The sequence below is a fragment of the Ovis aries genome, chromosome 13, assembly GCF_016772045.2.
Source record: "Ovis aries strain OAR_USU_Benz2616 breed Rambouillet chromosome 13, ARS-UI_Ramb_v3.0, whole genome shotgun sequence".
Lineage (NCBI taxonomy): Eukaryota > Metazoa > Chordata > Mammalia > Artiodactyla > Bovidae > Ovis > Ovis aries.
The window spans coordinates 67405584-67418719 of record NC_056066.1 but is presented as its reverse complement, the minus strand read 5'-3'; the positions used below and the strand labels follow the sequence as shown (position 1 = coordinate 67418719).

Genomic DNA, 13136 nt, shown 5'->3' with positions numbered 1-13136 from the left:
AGTTGGAATAAATACTTTTAAAATAAAAGAGATGTATTGGGCGTCCTCACGAAATCTAGTATGGTAGGTAAAAAGGAATTCAAGCAAAACTTTCAATTACTTACATGCATTTGCAGGTATTTAAAACCAACATTTACTTATCAATTCAGCCTACCAAGCCATGCTACAATAGACTTTCACTATCACAACTATACAAATGGAAAAATAAACAAAAAAATTCTAAGACCTGGATAAATAAGCTGGCAGAATCTCTTCTCCAGTCTTCTTGCTACAAAAAATCCTACACAGTGTCCCACAAGCCTCAGCTCTTCCTGCTTCATAGTTATCGGGAAATTCACTTGCATCAAACATAGGATTGGAAACCATGGTGTCTGTGGACATTTGTGACCCTTTCCGTCGAAACTCCATGCTAGCTTGTGTTGTAATGGCTGGGGAGAAAAAAGGAGGGTTTTATTATATTTGTTGATATGCAAAAAGGCTCATGGGACCCTGGACACAAAGATCAAATGTTGGTGTCATTAAATAGCTACTTGAATAGAATCCAATAATGCTTTTGTTTGGCAAATGCTTTTGTTTTTTTTTTTTAAAGGGCTCTCTGAAATCTTCTTTGAAAAGGGGTAACAATTAGTTTATAGTGGTACTGTCAGTTAACAGATTCAACAAGAAGCATTTTTCAACTGAATTTCTGATTAGCAGAGTACATTTATATATATCTGTATTCACACACATACAGATATATAACACAGAATTTGGCTTTTCTATTACTTATTCTGTTTTTTCCTCTCCCGATAAAAGTGATGCTTAAACAATAAGAAAAAAAGGTGCTGCAATTTACACATTACCCCAGACAGACATCATAACTGAATGGGTAATCCCATGCCAGGGTGTATACTTTAGGGAGAGGACAAGGTAAGGAAAGAATGGGTAGGGAGGAAGAGAGAGCATTCCCACCACCCACCCAACTCCAAAACACACACCAAAAATTGCTCAACCAAGCAAAATGAGAATGAATTTTAACAACCACAGACAGCAGCTAACTTGAGGTTGATAAATCAGAAAATTGGATTGGGTAAGAAAGATTATCATGGTCATTTGTTGTCACTGAAACAGAAGCCCTTCGAAAGTTGCTCGTGTTTTTAGGAAAAGATTTCATTGTGTAGTGAAAGTCACTCTGAAATCTTTTATCACTCTACATGAAATGTTTAAATTATTTTATAGTAATAGATTTAACAGAATGCAGAGTCAAGCATAAATCTTTATGCAACTTCCCATGAGCCATTTTTAGTCCTGAATAAGGTATCCAGCAATAATACATTTGAAAAACACTACATGCAGAATGCATACAAATCAAACACTAAATCTGTATAAAAATAAGCTTAAGCTTTAAATTAAAAAAAAAAAAAAGCCAAAACACAGTTAGTGCAAAATCCTGGAATTCATGACATGACCAGACTAGTGTACAAAATAATGGGACTGATTCAGGCAGATTAATTTGCTTTTGCCAACAATCTTCCCCATTCAAAACACAGAAAAGTATTTTTCTTCCCAAGTGCAAAAACTACAAGAGACAATGACAATCAAAAATTTTAATGGAATTATGAAAAAAAATAAAAACATGACTGCAATTAAGGAGAAGCTTCTGGTTCCTACTTACAAGATTTATAAGAAAGAAGAATTTGGATAAAAGATGCTGCAAGATAATAGAAATAAATGGAAACAAATCAAAGGACAGCAGTAATTATAAAATACTTTAAAGATGGTGAAATTTTACAATAAGTTAAGAAGCTTTTTAGCTTTTTAAAAGTTAGGTTAAAAGCTTTATGATACCACAAGCTAGTTCAAAAACAGGAAACTGCATTCAGATCCAAAATTATGATTTTTGTATCATGCAAAACAATGAACGGAGAAAATTACACAACTACAAGGAATTGAGGTTCTGAACTGCCCATAACGTGCATTAAAATTTTAGTTCATTAACCCTTCCCAGCTCAATGTTACATTTACAAAGCACCATATACTGTCATGTATATCTAAAGCTAACTAGTTCATAGAAGCAAACATTTTAAGTTAGAGGTGAACTACATGGCAGAATTCCTTGATGGCAGCCAGTACTTAGAACACAGACTAATAGAGTTAGTATTCTCCAACTTTCCACAACCCCCAAATCCTCAAGAGCAGCACCCAAAAGGACTTTAACCCATTCAACTGTCTGGACACCTCCTATCTCCTGAGTAATACGACAGATTTTCTCATCTCTGAACACAAGGTCAGAGAAGAGCTGCTGTCCTTTCCCCACCAAGAAAAATGGTTACGAGTTGAAAATAAGAATTAGTTGCCCTCATACAATGGTGAATTTTAGTTTCTATCTTTTGGCATGAGAGGATGAGCCAAGCTGTTAAAAACTCCCTATAGAGTGGGAAGATTTGTAAGTTCCCTTTAAGCAAGCCCACCAAGGAAGCAGCAGGTTGAACCACTCTGGATTCAGGGATTTTAGTGTCAACAGCTTGATACTCAAAAGTTACACTGTAAAAGAATTATATCTTAGTGAAAATAAATATATGACTGACTCAATCCAGAAAATATAATACAATAAACATAAACATGGGTGATAAAATTCAAAATATAAGGCACAAGAACATAAGAAAATAGAAGCCAGAAAGTTTTTTAAGTGTTTTCATTTAGTCATCAAATAAATACATCTACTTATCCATAAGTCAAACTTGTAAATAAAATATGAAATGGTAGAATAAAAGGTATCTGAATTTGAACAAAACAAACAAGGAATCCCTAAACTCAATCATGCAACCTCAAATTATATTCCTGAAAATGTCTTTATATCCACTACTCTTCTAAATTATTTAAAGATTTATAAGAACATCCAGAATAATTACATGTGTATAATGCTAACAGCCATACACCCTTAGTTCTGAGATGATATATAAAAGAAAAGAATTTATTTCTGAGAGAAAGCAAGATACCCTTATGGCTATTTTATTAGTTTTATCCTTGAAATCAACACTGTCCCCAGAGATGCACTGTGTGTGGTAGTCGCTCAGTTATGTCTGACTCTTTGTGACACCATGGACTGTAGCCCACCAGGCTCTTTTCTCCATGGAATTCTCCAGGCAAGAATACTGGAGTGGGTTACCATTCCCTTCTCCAGGGGATCTTCCCAACTCAGAGATAGAACCTGGGTCTCCTGCATTGCAGGCATATTCTTTACTGTCTGAGCCACCAAGGAAGATGCATAATCTAATGCAATTAGGCATCCTTTTATCTCAAGTTATTTCCAACCCCAGGGGAAAAGTGCTTCTCTTACCAATCAACCAATATTAACTATATTATTACACAGAGCAGAATTAATGCATAAAGCACAGTGCCTGGTACAAAGTAACCACAACTCAATAAATGTTAGCCATTATTATTATTCAGCTCTATTCATTCAGTCATAAATATTCAGTATATTCTATAGGACCCCACCCTCCCATCCTGTACCCTAATGCCACTACTTACAACTGTAAGGGTAAGATGACATAGATAAGATTTAGGTAAGAGTTTCATTTCGGAAATAAAATCTAAATGAAGATATCAAGGTTGAGTTATTAATTCTTTATTAGTCTTATTTACTTACAGAGCAAATGATATTTTTTAAAATGTGCCCTTGAAATAAACTTTTCTAGACTAAAACTTAAAAGGACAGTCTTCTGTGAAGCAGAAATTTGATTTATATACAGTAATGAGCGAATGGCTGTCAAAATCTAAGAAAACACTTCTTGTGAAATTTCCGGTCAATCATGTTTAATTCTTTATATCAACAGTATTATCCTGGCTGACATGAAGGGAACTTCCAGGTCACCTACTGAAAGGAATCTGATTGAACAAAAAGTGGCTAGCCTGAAATGTGTCTAATAAAACCAGACAAAAGCCAAACCTCGTAGAATAAACATGAAAAGGACACATAGGAAAACGTTCAAAATTACTGCAGCTGGAAGGGGTTAAGCACAAGACACTGCTTGGTCAGAGACAGAGAGCTTTTTAAGATACATATTAATCTTGCAGGTAGGAAAGATTAAAAAGAAAAAAAAGGAAAGAAAAAAATGATAACGTATTTCTTGAGCAATATTTACCAGTCATGCTGCTGTCTCTGTTTATCCCATTATGAAGTTTACAGTGAACAAACGCTGCATCAAATAACCATGATCCAAAGAGATTCAAGATGCTGTTAACCTTTGGTCTCCGGGGCGCAGGCAGTGGCCGGGGTTCTGAACTAGTCTGATTTGGACTTGACAGAGGAGAGGTGGAGGATGTCTGGTGCTGAACTTTCGAGGCGTGAGCAGTACTAACCTGTTAGAAGAACAAAATAATAGAGCCACAGTGACAAGAAGTTTGCAAAAATAGCAGGACTTTTTAAAAGGATGGCTGATTAAACAGCCAATTGTATGCGGTATAATAATGGTGATGAAAACTCTTACTGTGCTTGTCTTCATGGTGGCCTTATTCACAGTAACAGCCCGGTGCCTCCGGTTATGTGGTGGGGTGGTATTGACAGCAGTGCTCTGAGGCATACTCAATCTGTTCACGGGTGTTGGAGGAGCACTGTCTGATCGGGGTCTAGAAATGCCTTTAAAGAAAGACAAGAGGAGTTATTCTTTTTATTCCAAATATGTGGTCAGCAAATCTTCCTCAAGCAACACTGGTGAAGGCTCAGGACCGACTAGTATAGCAGAGACTACAAGCTGCCTCCCAACTGCCACCCATCCTTTCTTCCTGAGTTACAGAACACAGAACTCAGCTGGACGTGGCTATCCATAATAAACAACTACATTCTGAAGGCTCGCTTATGGCCAGATGTGGCCATGTTCTCACCATAGAGAAGTGGGTGATTACTGCGTTAAGTCTTCTCCAAAAATCCCTTTTTAAGTGTCCTTTTAACGACCAATCAAAGATAGATGCTTCTTCCTTCCCAGTTACTAAGAGGACGGCTGGGACTCTTTCAACCATCATGGCCCATAAGAGTGTGCACAAAGGATGAAGAGCCAGAAGATGGAAGTGCCCTGGGTTTCTGAGAACGGTGGAACTGCCATAGCAGCCCTGTACAGCTTAGCCTGGGGCTTAACATGTATGAAAATAAGCTACTCTGTTTAAACCCATTGGTATTTTTGACCAAGTGGCAGCCAAACTTAACTAATGTATTATCTCTGTAATACCTCTGTATTATATTAAGTATACATAACAAATGTTTTTTAAATGACAGGTATTACATATCAAGGGCTTCCCAGGTGGCACTAGAATCTGCGTGCCAATGCAAGAGATGTTAAGAGATGTGGGGTTCAATCCCTGGGTCAGTAAGATCCCCTGGAGGAGGAAATGGCAACCCACTCCACTATTCTTGCCAGGAGAATTCCATGGATGGAAGAGCTTGGCAGGTTACAGTCCACGGGATCACAGAGAGTCAGATACACCTGAGCATCTGAGTACATTAAATATCACTGCTCTTTAACAGGTTAAAAAAATTCTGACTTTTCATGTGAAAAACAGTTTAAAACAACGTTTCACAAAAAGTATAATTTGCTTCCTAATGATTCATATAAGAATGATACCTAACACATTTTAACCTGCATTTTCTAGGATTATTAGTGAAATGACACTTCTCTCTTTTGCAAATCATTTATTCATAGCCTTTGTCCACTTATCTACCGGGTCTTATTCTTTTCTCTTTGCATCGCCTGATCTATTCAGCATTTATATAATAATAACAAAAACACTCAGGCTATTACATTAGTTGCAAATAATTTTTCCTAGTTTACTACTTGGCAATCAAATCTCTTCATCTTTTTCTTTGGGCTGTCCCCTAATAGTCTCTAAAACCAGACTCTAGAGTTATCTTCAAACATTCAGCAACATATACAAAATTCACCTAAGAATGCATCCACCAGACAGCTGATTCCACGCATGGCACGAAAAAATATCTGAGGCAGATGTTTAAGGCAGGGATACTGATTCAATTCTTGTGGCATTCCGCTCACATTTAAGAACTGTTCCTGAAATTTGGGAGTAGAGCTTATAATGGCTGGGTTACTCAAATCCACGGGATTACTATCAAAAGAGAGAGCAAGAATTAATTATACATTTAGAAATTTCTTTAGCAAGAAAATGCATGCAATCTAATTTTAAGAACAGGGCTGTGTGTACCTATTTGATTCAGAGAGGAGATGAATCTGTGTTTAATAGGCTAGAGAAGCAAACATCAACTCTACAGAAGACCTGCAGTATGTTTACATAAACTTCATTTGCCTATTCAGAGAATGAGAACCAAAATAAGACTAGAAATTTTTACTTTTTAAAAGTATATATGGATATATTGTTATATGTTTGGAATTAAGCAACAGAATGGTAAAATTATAAATAAATGTACAAGAACCCCAAGGAGAAAATTTTACTTTAGTATTAATATTTCCAATTTTGAAAAAACTACGTGAAAATTGGGATTAGTGCTTCCGTTCTTGTGCATGCACTCAAGTCATACATTTTGATATATTTAAAACAACATATTTGGGCTTGAGTATTTCCACTGAAAAACAGATTTATGTTTTCATTCAAAACAGTCTGCTTAAGTGTCCATTAAACAGCCTTTCCAACTCAAAGTAATAATGTTAGTTAACGCATAGCCAGCCATTTGGAAAGAACTTCCACTAGCTACAAGATCAAAAGAATTAAGCTGAGAAATATAAATCAGTGGTTTATAGAGGACCTGGGCCTTTGAAACCTTTTTTCATCCAGTTAGACTCTTAATTTCATGTAAATGAAAGTAAGGACAGAAGAATTGTATGGAAAAGGGCTTCTAGTATACTGTATACTTTAGTATACTATATCCACAAAACTGCAGTTCACTCTGTGGGGTGGAGGAGAAAAGCAGCCTCTAAGGACTTCCCTGGCAGCGCAGTGGTTAAGAATCTGCCTTCCAGGGCAGGGGATGCAGGTTTAATTCCTGGTTGGGGAACTAAGGTCCCATGTGCCTCAGGGCCAGAGAAAGAGAGCAGTGCATATGCATAAGATCATCAAAACAGCCAAGACAGACAGATGACAGAGCAGCCTATCCCAAGGCTGCCCAGATCCCTCCAATCACGAGTACCGAATGTTCACTGCTTCCCGACGCCCAGTAAGACCTCTCTATTATCACACAATAACGCCTCTTTTCCACCAGCATTTGTTCAAATTCCTATTCTGTATATTCCAAAAAAAAAAAAGTGACTAAAACATTCGTTCAGCTCAAGAAGGACAGAGTATGAAGAGATCAATTAATAGTGAAGGAGTAGGGGCTTCCCTGGTGGCTAAGTGGTAAAGAATCTGCCTGCGAATGCAAGAAACATAGGTTTGATCCCTGGTCTAGGAAGATCCTACATACCATGGAACAGCTAGGCCCACACACCACAACTACTGAGCCTGTGCGCTAAAGCCTAGGAGTCACTACTGAGCCCACTCACTGAAAACTACTGAAGCCCACACGCCCTAGAGCCTGGGCTCCACAAGAGAAGTCATCCCAATGAGAGGGCCATGCAGTGCAACAAAGAGTAGCCGCCTCCGCTCACTGCAATTAGAGAAAAACCCATGCAGCAACAAAGACCCAGCACAACCAAAAGTAAAGACTGTAAATAGTGAAGGAAAAGGAAAAGACTACCTAAGAACCACCACTAAAAAAAAAGAACTACCATTAAAAAAGATTCCACTACTAGAGTTTTACTGGTGGCGTATTTCAAATTCTTAAGGAATATATAACTTTCATACAACAGAGTACAGAAAAAGATAGAAGTTTCCTAGTTTTTTAAAGTTGCCAAAATATAAATTAGTCAAAAAACAGAAAGAGAGACAATTTGGGAAAATATTAAAAGAATAATATTCCATAATTAAGCAGAATTTATCTTTAAAGGATGCAGGATTCAACATTGGGAAAAAAATTAATATACTATCAACAGATAAAAGAAGAAAAGATATTTAATTGCTTAAACAGATCCCAAAACATGACTTGAAAATAATTCAGCCCTATTTCCCATTTATATTTTTAAATTTATAATTCTTTAATTGCTTATGAAATCACGAACACAAGAAACAGTAACTATCTAATATTAACAACCAATATCCCACTCAAAATTTCATGCAGTAGAGGCATTCGAGTGAAAATCAGAAAAGAGGGATGTCAAAACAGTGTCATTTTAACACAACAGTGTTGTAGAAATTCTGACCAGTATCAATAACCTCAGATATGCAGACGACACCACCCTTATGGCAGAAAGTGAAGAAAAACTAAAGAAAGTTGGCTTGAAGCTCAACATTCAGAAAATTAAGATCATGGCATCCGGTCCCGTCACTTCATGGCAGATAGATGGGGAAACAGTGGAAACAGTGTCAGACTTTATCTTTCTGGGCTTCAAAATCACTGCAGATGGTGATTGCAGTCATGAAATTAAAAGATGCTTACTCCTTGGAAGGAAAGTTATGACCAACCTAGATAGCATATTAAAAAGCAGAGACATTACTTTGCCATCAGAGGTCCATCTAGTCAAGGCTATGGTTTTTCCAGTGGTCATGTATGGGTGTGAGAGTTGGACTATAAGGAAAGCTGAGCGCCTAAGAATTGACGCTTTTGAACTATGGTGCTGGAGAAGACTCTTGAGAGTCCCTTGGACTGCAAGGAGATCCAACCAGTTCGTCCTAAAGGAGATCAGTCCTCGGTGTTCATTGGAAGGACTGATGTTGAAGTTGAAACTCCGATACTTTGGCCACCTGATGAGACGAGCTGACTCATTGGAAGAGACCCTGATGCTGGGAAAGATTGAGGGCAGGAGGAGAAGGGGACGACAGAGGATGAGATGGTTGGATGGCATCATCAACTCGATGGACATGGGTTTGGGTGGACTCTGCGAGTTGGTGATAGACGGGGGCGTCTGGCGTGCTGCGGTTCATGGGGTCGCAGAGAGTAGGACAAGACTGAGCAACTGAACTGAACTGAGAACAATATACAAAAATAATTGTAACAAAAGTGGCAACTTTTCAAGCACCTACCATATACCAGATGCAGTCTTTCACATTTTCTTCAGTTCTTATAACAATATGGACACTATAATTATCCCCATTTTATAGACTAAAAAAGACTCAGAGAGACTAAATTGCTTGCTCAAGCTCACAAAGGAAACAGTAGTAGAACACGAACTCATATACAGGTCTTACTGCAATCAAAATACTTTTAATGAATTACCACAGACTCAAGTATAAATGTCTGGAGAATTTCATGGACAGAGGAGCCTGGTGGGCTACAGTCCACGGGGTTGCAAAGAGTCGGACACGACTGAGCGACTTCACACAAGTATAAATTACTAGAAAGGAGACAATTTTTATTTGCAGATATATGCAAATATATATGTCTGTTATATCTAGAAATCTAAAAAGAATCGGTAAAATACAGCATTAAAAAACCCCAAATATAATATACAAAAGTAAAATACGTAAAACATTTTCTTTACAGCAGCAGCAGCCACTTGTAAGATTTAACAATAGGAAAAAAAAGTTAGCCTTTCACAACATCAGCAATAAATACATAGGAATAATGGCAAAAAAAAATTATGCAGATGTACAAAACACTTCCACAAGATATTTAAGATTCTTAAAAAGAAAAATACCTACTCTTGAAAGGCAACCACAATATATTAAGATGTCAGCTGCTCCCAAATATAAATACAAGCTAATACAATTCTCATCTTTGGCAGAGATGAGAATTGCTTAGCTGTTTGGTAATTTCTCTTTTCCTTCTATGTTCTCTTCTAATTTAATGTGGTATATGTGAGTTCCAGCCAAAGGAATATGGGTAGCAGTGATTCACATCAATTTAGGAGCTGGTCCATAAAAACTTTCTACATAATTTTCCTTGCTTTCTCTTTTCCAACTTCTAGCCAGATACAGAGGCTTCTGCCTACAAAGTTAATGCTCTAATAAAGCCACATGTTGAAGATGGCGGAGCCTTTGCCAGCCTGAGGCCCTGAACAACTACCTAAGCAAAGCTGCTCCTTACCCAAGGCTTTTATGAAACATATTGTACTAAGCCACTAAAATTTTCAGGTTCATCTGCTAAAGCAGGACATGTTCCTTACCCTAATATATACTCCAAACCCCAACAGGTTTTGTGAGGTTCTTCTCTTCACGTGTACTTTATAACATGTCAAATGGATTATAAAATTCATCTAAAATGTTAAATAGGCAAGAGGGATTCTTAAAAATATTCTAAGTGGAAAAAGGGAAAAAGTCGTTAGTTCTACCAAATACCAATAACTGTAGCAGGTTAAAGTAATTAACTGTGACTCCTATAAGAATGAATGGAAAGATCAATGGAATAATATGCAACCCAAAGACAAAACCCATACATATAAAGAAACTTAATGGCACAAAGAAAACAGTCAGAAGCAGTGAGTGAGTATAGATGAGTATATACCTGACCAAAGTACACTGAAGACTTTCTAATCTTAAGGAAACAGAAAATGGTCACAGAAAAAGGTAGATGTAAAAAAGTAAACTAAAATCACTGAAAGATGAAAAACAAACTACAAACTGAAAAATAAAATGACAGAATATAGTTAAGACCCCTAATTTATAAACAGGTCATAGAGAGTAATTTAGAATCACTAATATACAAACAGAAAAATGAGGCTCATCAAACTAGAAAGAAAAGATGCAAGGAAAAAGTTTATGAATCAAATAGTACACAACAGAATTAAAGTTCCACAGAGCACAGGATGGGGCTAGAAGAGAGAAAGGTAGGAAGCAATGAAATTGAACTGAAAACAATATCATAAAGAAAGAAAGAGCATGAAGTATTATTACTTTTAACAATTTGTCCCTCTGTGAAATTTTATGCTGTTCCCTTAGTGGAATTTTAAACAAGGTTACCAGAGGAGAGGCCTTGAGAATAAGATTGACCAGTCAGTGCTGGTCACAGAGAGGAACAAGGTAGTCTTCAGCCCCCATAGAATGTGACAAAGTCCTGGAAGAGAGACTGTCACCCAGGCGGCAGCAACAGGCAGGAGAACAAATACTGCACCTACCGCAGGGAACAAGCCCCTAAAGAGTGTGGCCCAAGAGCAGCTGAGGAGAGCCTGACCCTGCCAGGATGAAGGGGCATGTGACGCAGATGAGTGTATTGTCCAATTTGGCTCCATCTGACCCCTGGGCTTGGCAGCTACACTGTGAACTCCAACAAGGAGTTACAGTATGGTTCCTGCCTAAGACATTTACTGGGTAAGGACACATGAAATACAACAACAAAGGTACCTTAACATATGTAAAAAGCGAAACCAAGTCTGTGCAACACACTCATTATCCATTTCAGGAGGGATCAGACTGGCATCTTCATCGGGAACTTTAAATGGAGGAAATGAAGGACCATATGTAAAGCGTAGTAATCTAGAAAATTAAAAAAAAAAAAAAATCACACCACTAAGTTCGTTTTTAACAGAACTGAAGATACATTCAAGCATTAAAATATAGTAAGAGAAATATGATAGGAAAAAATAAATGAAACTTGTATTATACCTCACTGAGGTGAATAAAATAAGTGAAAACCCTTTTATAAAATAAACTGGAAGAGGACTTTCAGTTTTGTAAAAATTATTTTAAAGTATTTATTTATTTAAATATCATTTATAATTTATCTCATATATTTATGTTATATGATTTATATTATAAATTTGTTATTTACTTATATGATTTCATTATAATTATAAAATAAGTGATTTTATAAATTAAATATTTCTCATAAATTTTAATACATCTTATTATACATAACATAGTATGTAATATACAACACTGTATATAAATAACACTTATACAGAATATAATTTTATAATGTATGCTGCTGCTGCTGCTGCTAAGTCACTTCAGTCGTGTCCGACTCTGTGCGACCGCATAGACGGCAGCCCCCCAGGCTCCTCTGTTCCTGGGATTCTCCAGGCAAGAACACTGGAGTGGGTTGCCATATCCTTCTCCAATGCATGAAACTGAAAAGTGAAAGTGAAGTTGTTCAGTCTTGTCCAACTCTTAGCGACACCATGGACTGCAGCCTATCAGGCTCCTCAGTCCATGGGATTGACCAGGCAAGAGGACCAGAGAGGGTTGCCATTGCCTTCTCCATTTATAGTGTATACTACAACATAAATTATAAATTATATATAATTTTATAAAATTACAAATTATTTAAAATTTTAATTTATAACTGAAAATAACAAATCATATAATCATGCACAATTATGCTTATATTGATTATAGTCATATAATATAAACAATAAATTCTTTTTTAAAAGATTCATCACACTACAAATGCCTTCAACACAACTAATTTATTATAATTTATTCATAACAACTGCAACATAACTTTACATGAAGTTTAGAATTTATGGTATGTGTCCCATAAATTGAATTTGACAATTCAATTACTTAACTAAATACTAATATTCCAAATGTATTAAAACTGTTCAAAGCTCTTTGACTCAATTATTAATCTATTATACTGAGAACAGATTATGATCCATTACAGCTAATCTAAAAATATATCTTAACAAAATAACCAGAATACAAACAAAGACTAAGTGTAAAGTACTTGCAAATCAACAATATTTTTTCTTTTTTACTTTTATATCCTCCTTTATTTACCTCTTTTTGTTTTTTTTTTTTCCTGCCCCACTGAGCAACTCATGGGATCTTAATTCCCTGACCTGGGACTGAACCCAGACCATTAACAGTGAGGGTGCTGAGTCCTAACCACTGGACTACCAGGGAATTCCCAACAATAGTTTTTAAAAGGAAAACACAGAGAACAATTTAAATATCAAAACAGCAGAGAAACTATTAAATGAATTATAATTCCATTTATATAATGAAAAACTATAAGGCCAGTTAAAATAGGATCTTGAGATCTATGTAAGAAGAAAAAAGGTACATGTAATTACTGGGACAAGAGTCAGACATAAAGTTAAAAAAAAGCAGGTAACATTATATAGAATCATCTCAAATTGATTTTTAAAAAAGATAGAAAAATATATATTCAAAGATTGGTTATTTGTAAGTGATGGATATTTCCCCTTATGTCTTCCAAA

General features: G+C 36.3%; 1 protein-coding gene across 4 annotated transcripts in view; it reads right to left on the bottom strand.

Annotated features, from left to right (window-relative positions):
• Positions 1-13136, bottom strand: part of RALGAPB (Ral GTPase activating protein non-catalytic subunit beta) — a 93217-nt gene that overhangs the window by 48677 nt on the left and 31404 nt on the right. For all 4 annotated transcript variants that reach the window (XM_042230127.2, XM_004014567.6, XM_012189189.5 and 1 more), the window contains exons 6-10: positions 11317-11448; positions 5918-6096; positions 4473-4621; positions 4128-4344; positions 227-428 (exon numbers count right to left, since the gene is read on the bottom strand). In XM_042230127.2, the coding sequence (XP_042086061.1) occupies positions 227-428; positions 4128-4344; positions 4473-4621; positions 5918-6096; positions 11317-11448 (879 nt within the window). The remainder of the gene's footprint in view (positions 1-226; positions 429-4127; positions 4345-4472; positions 4622-5917; positions 6097-11316; positions 11449-13136) is intronic.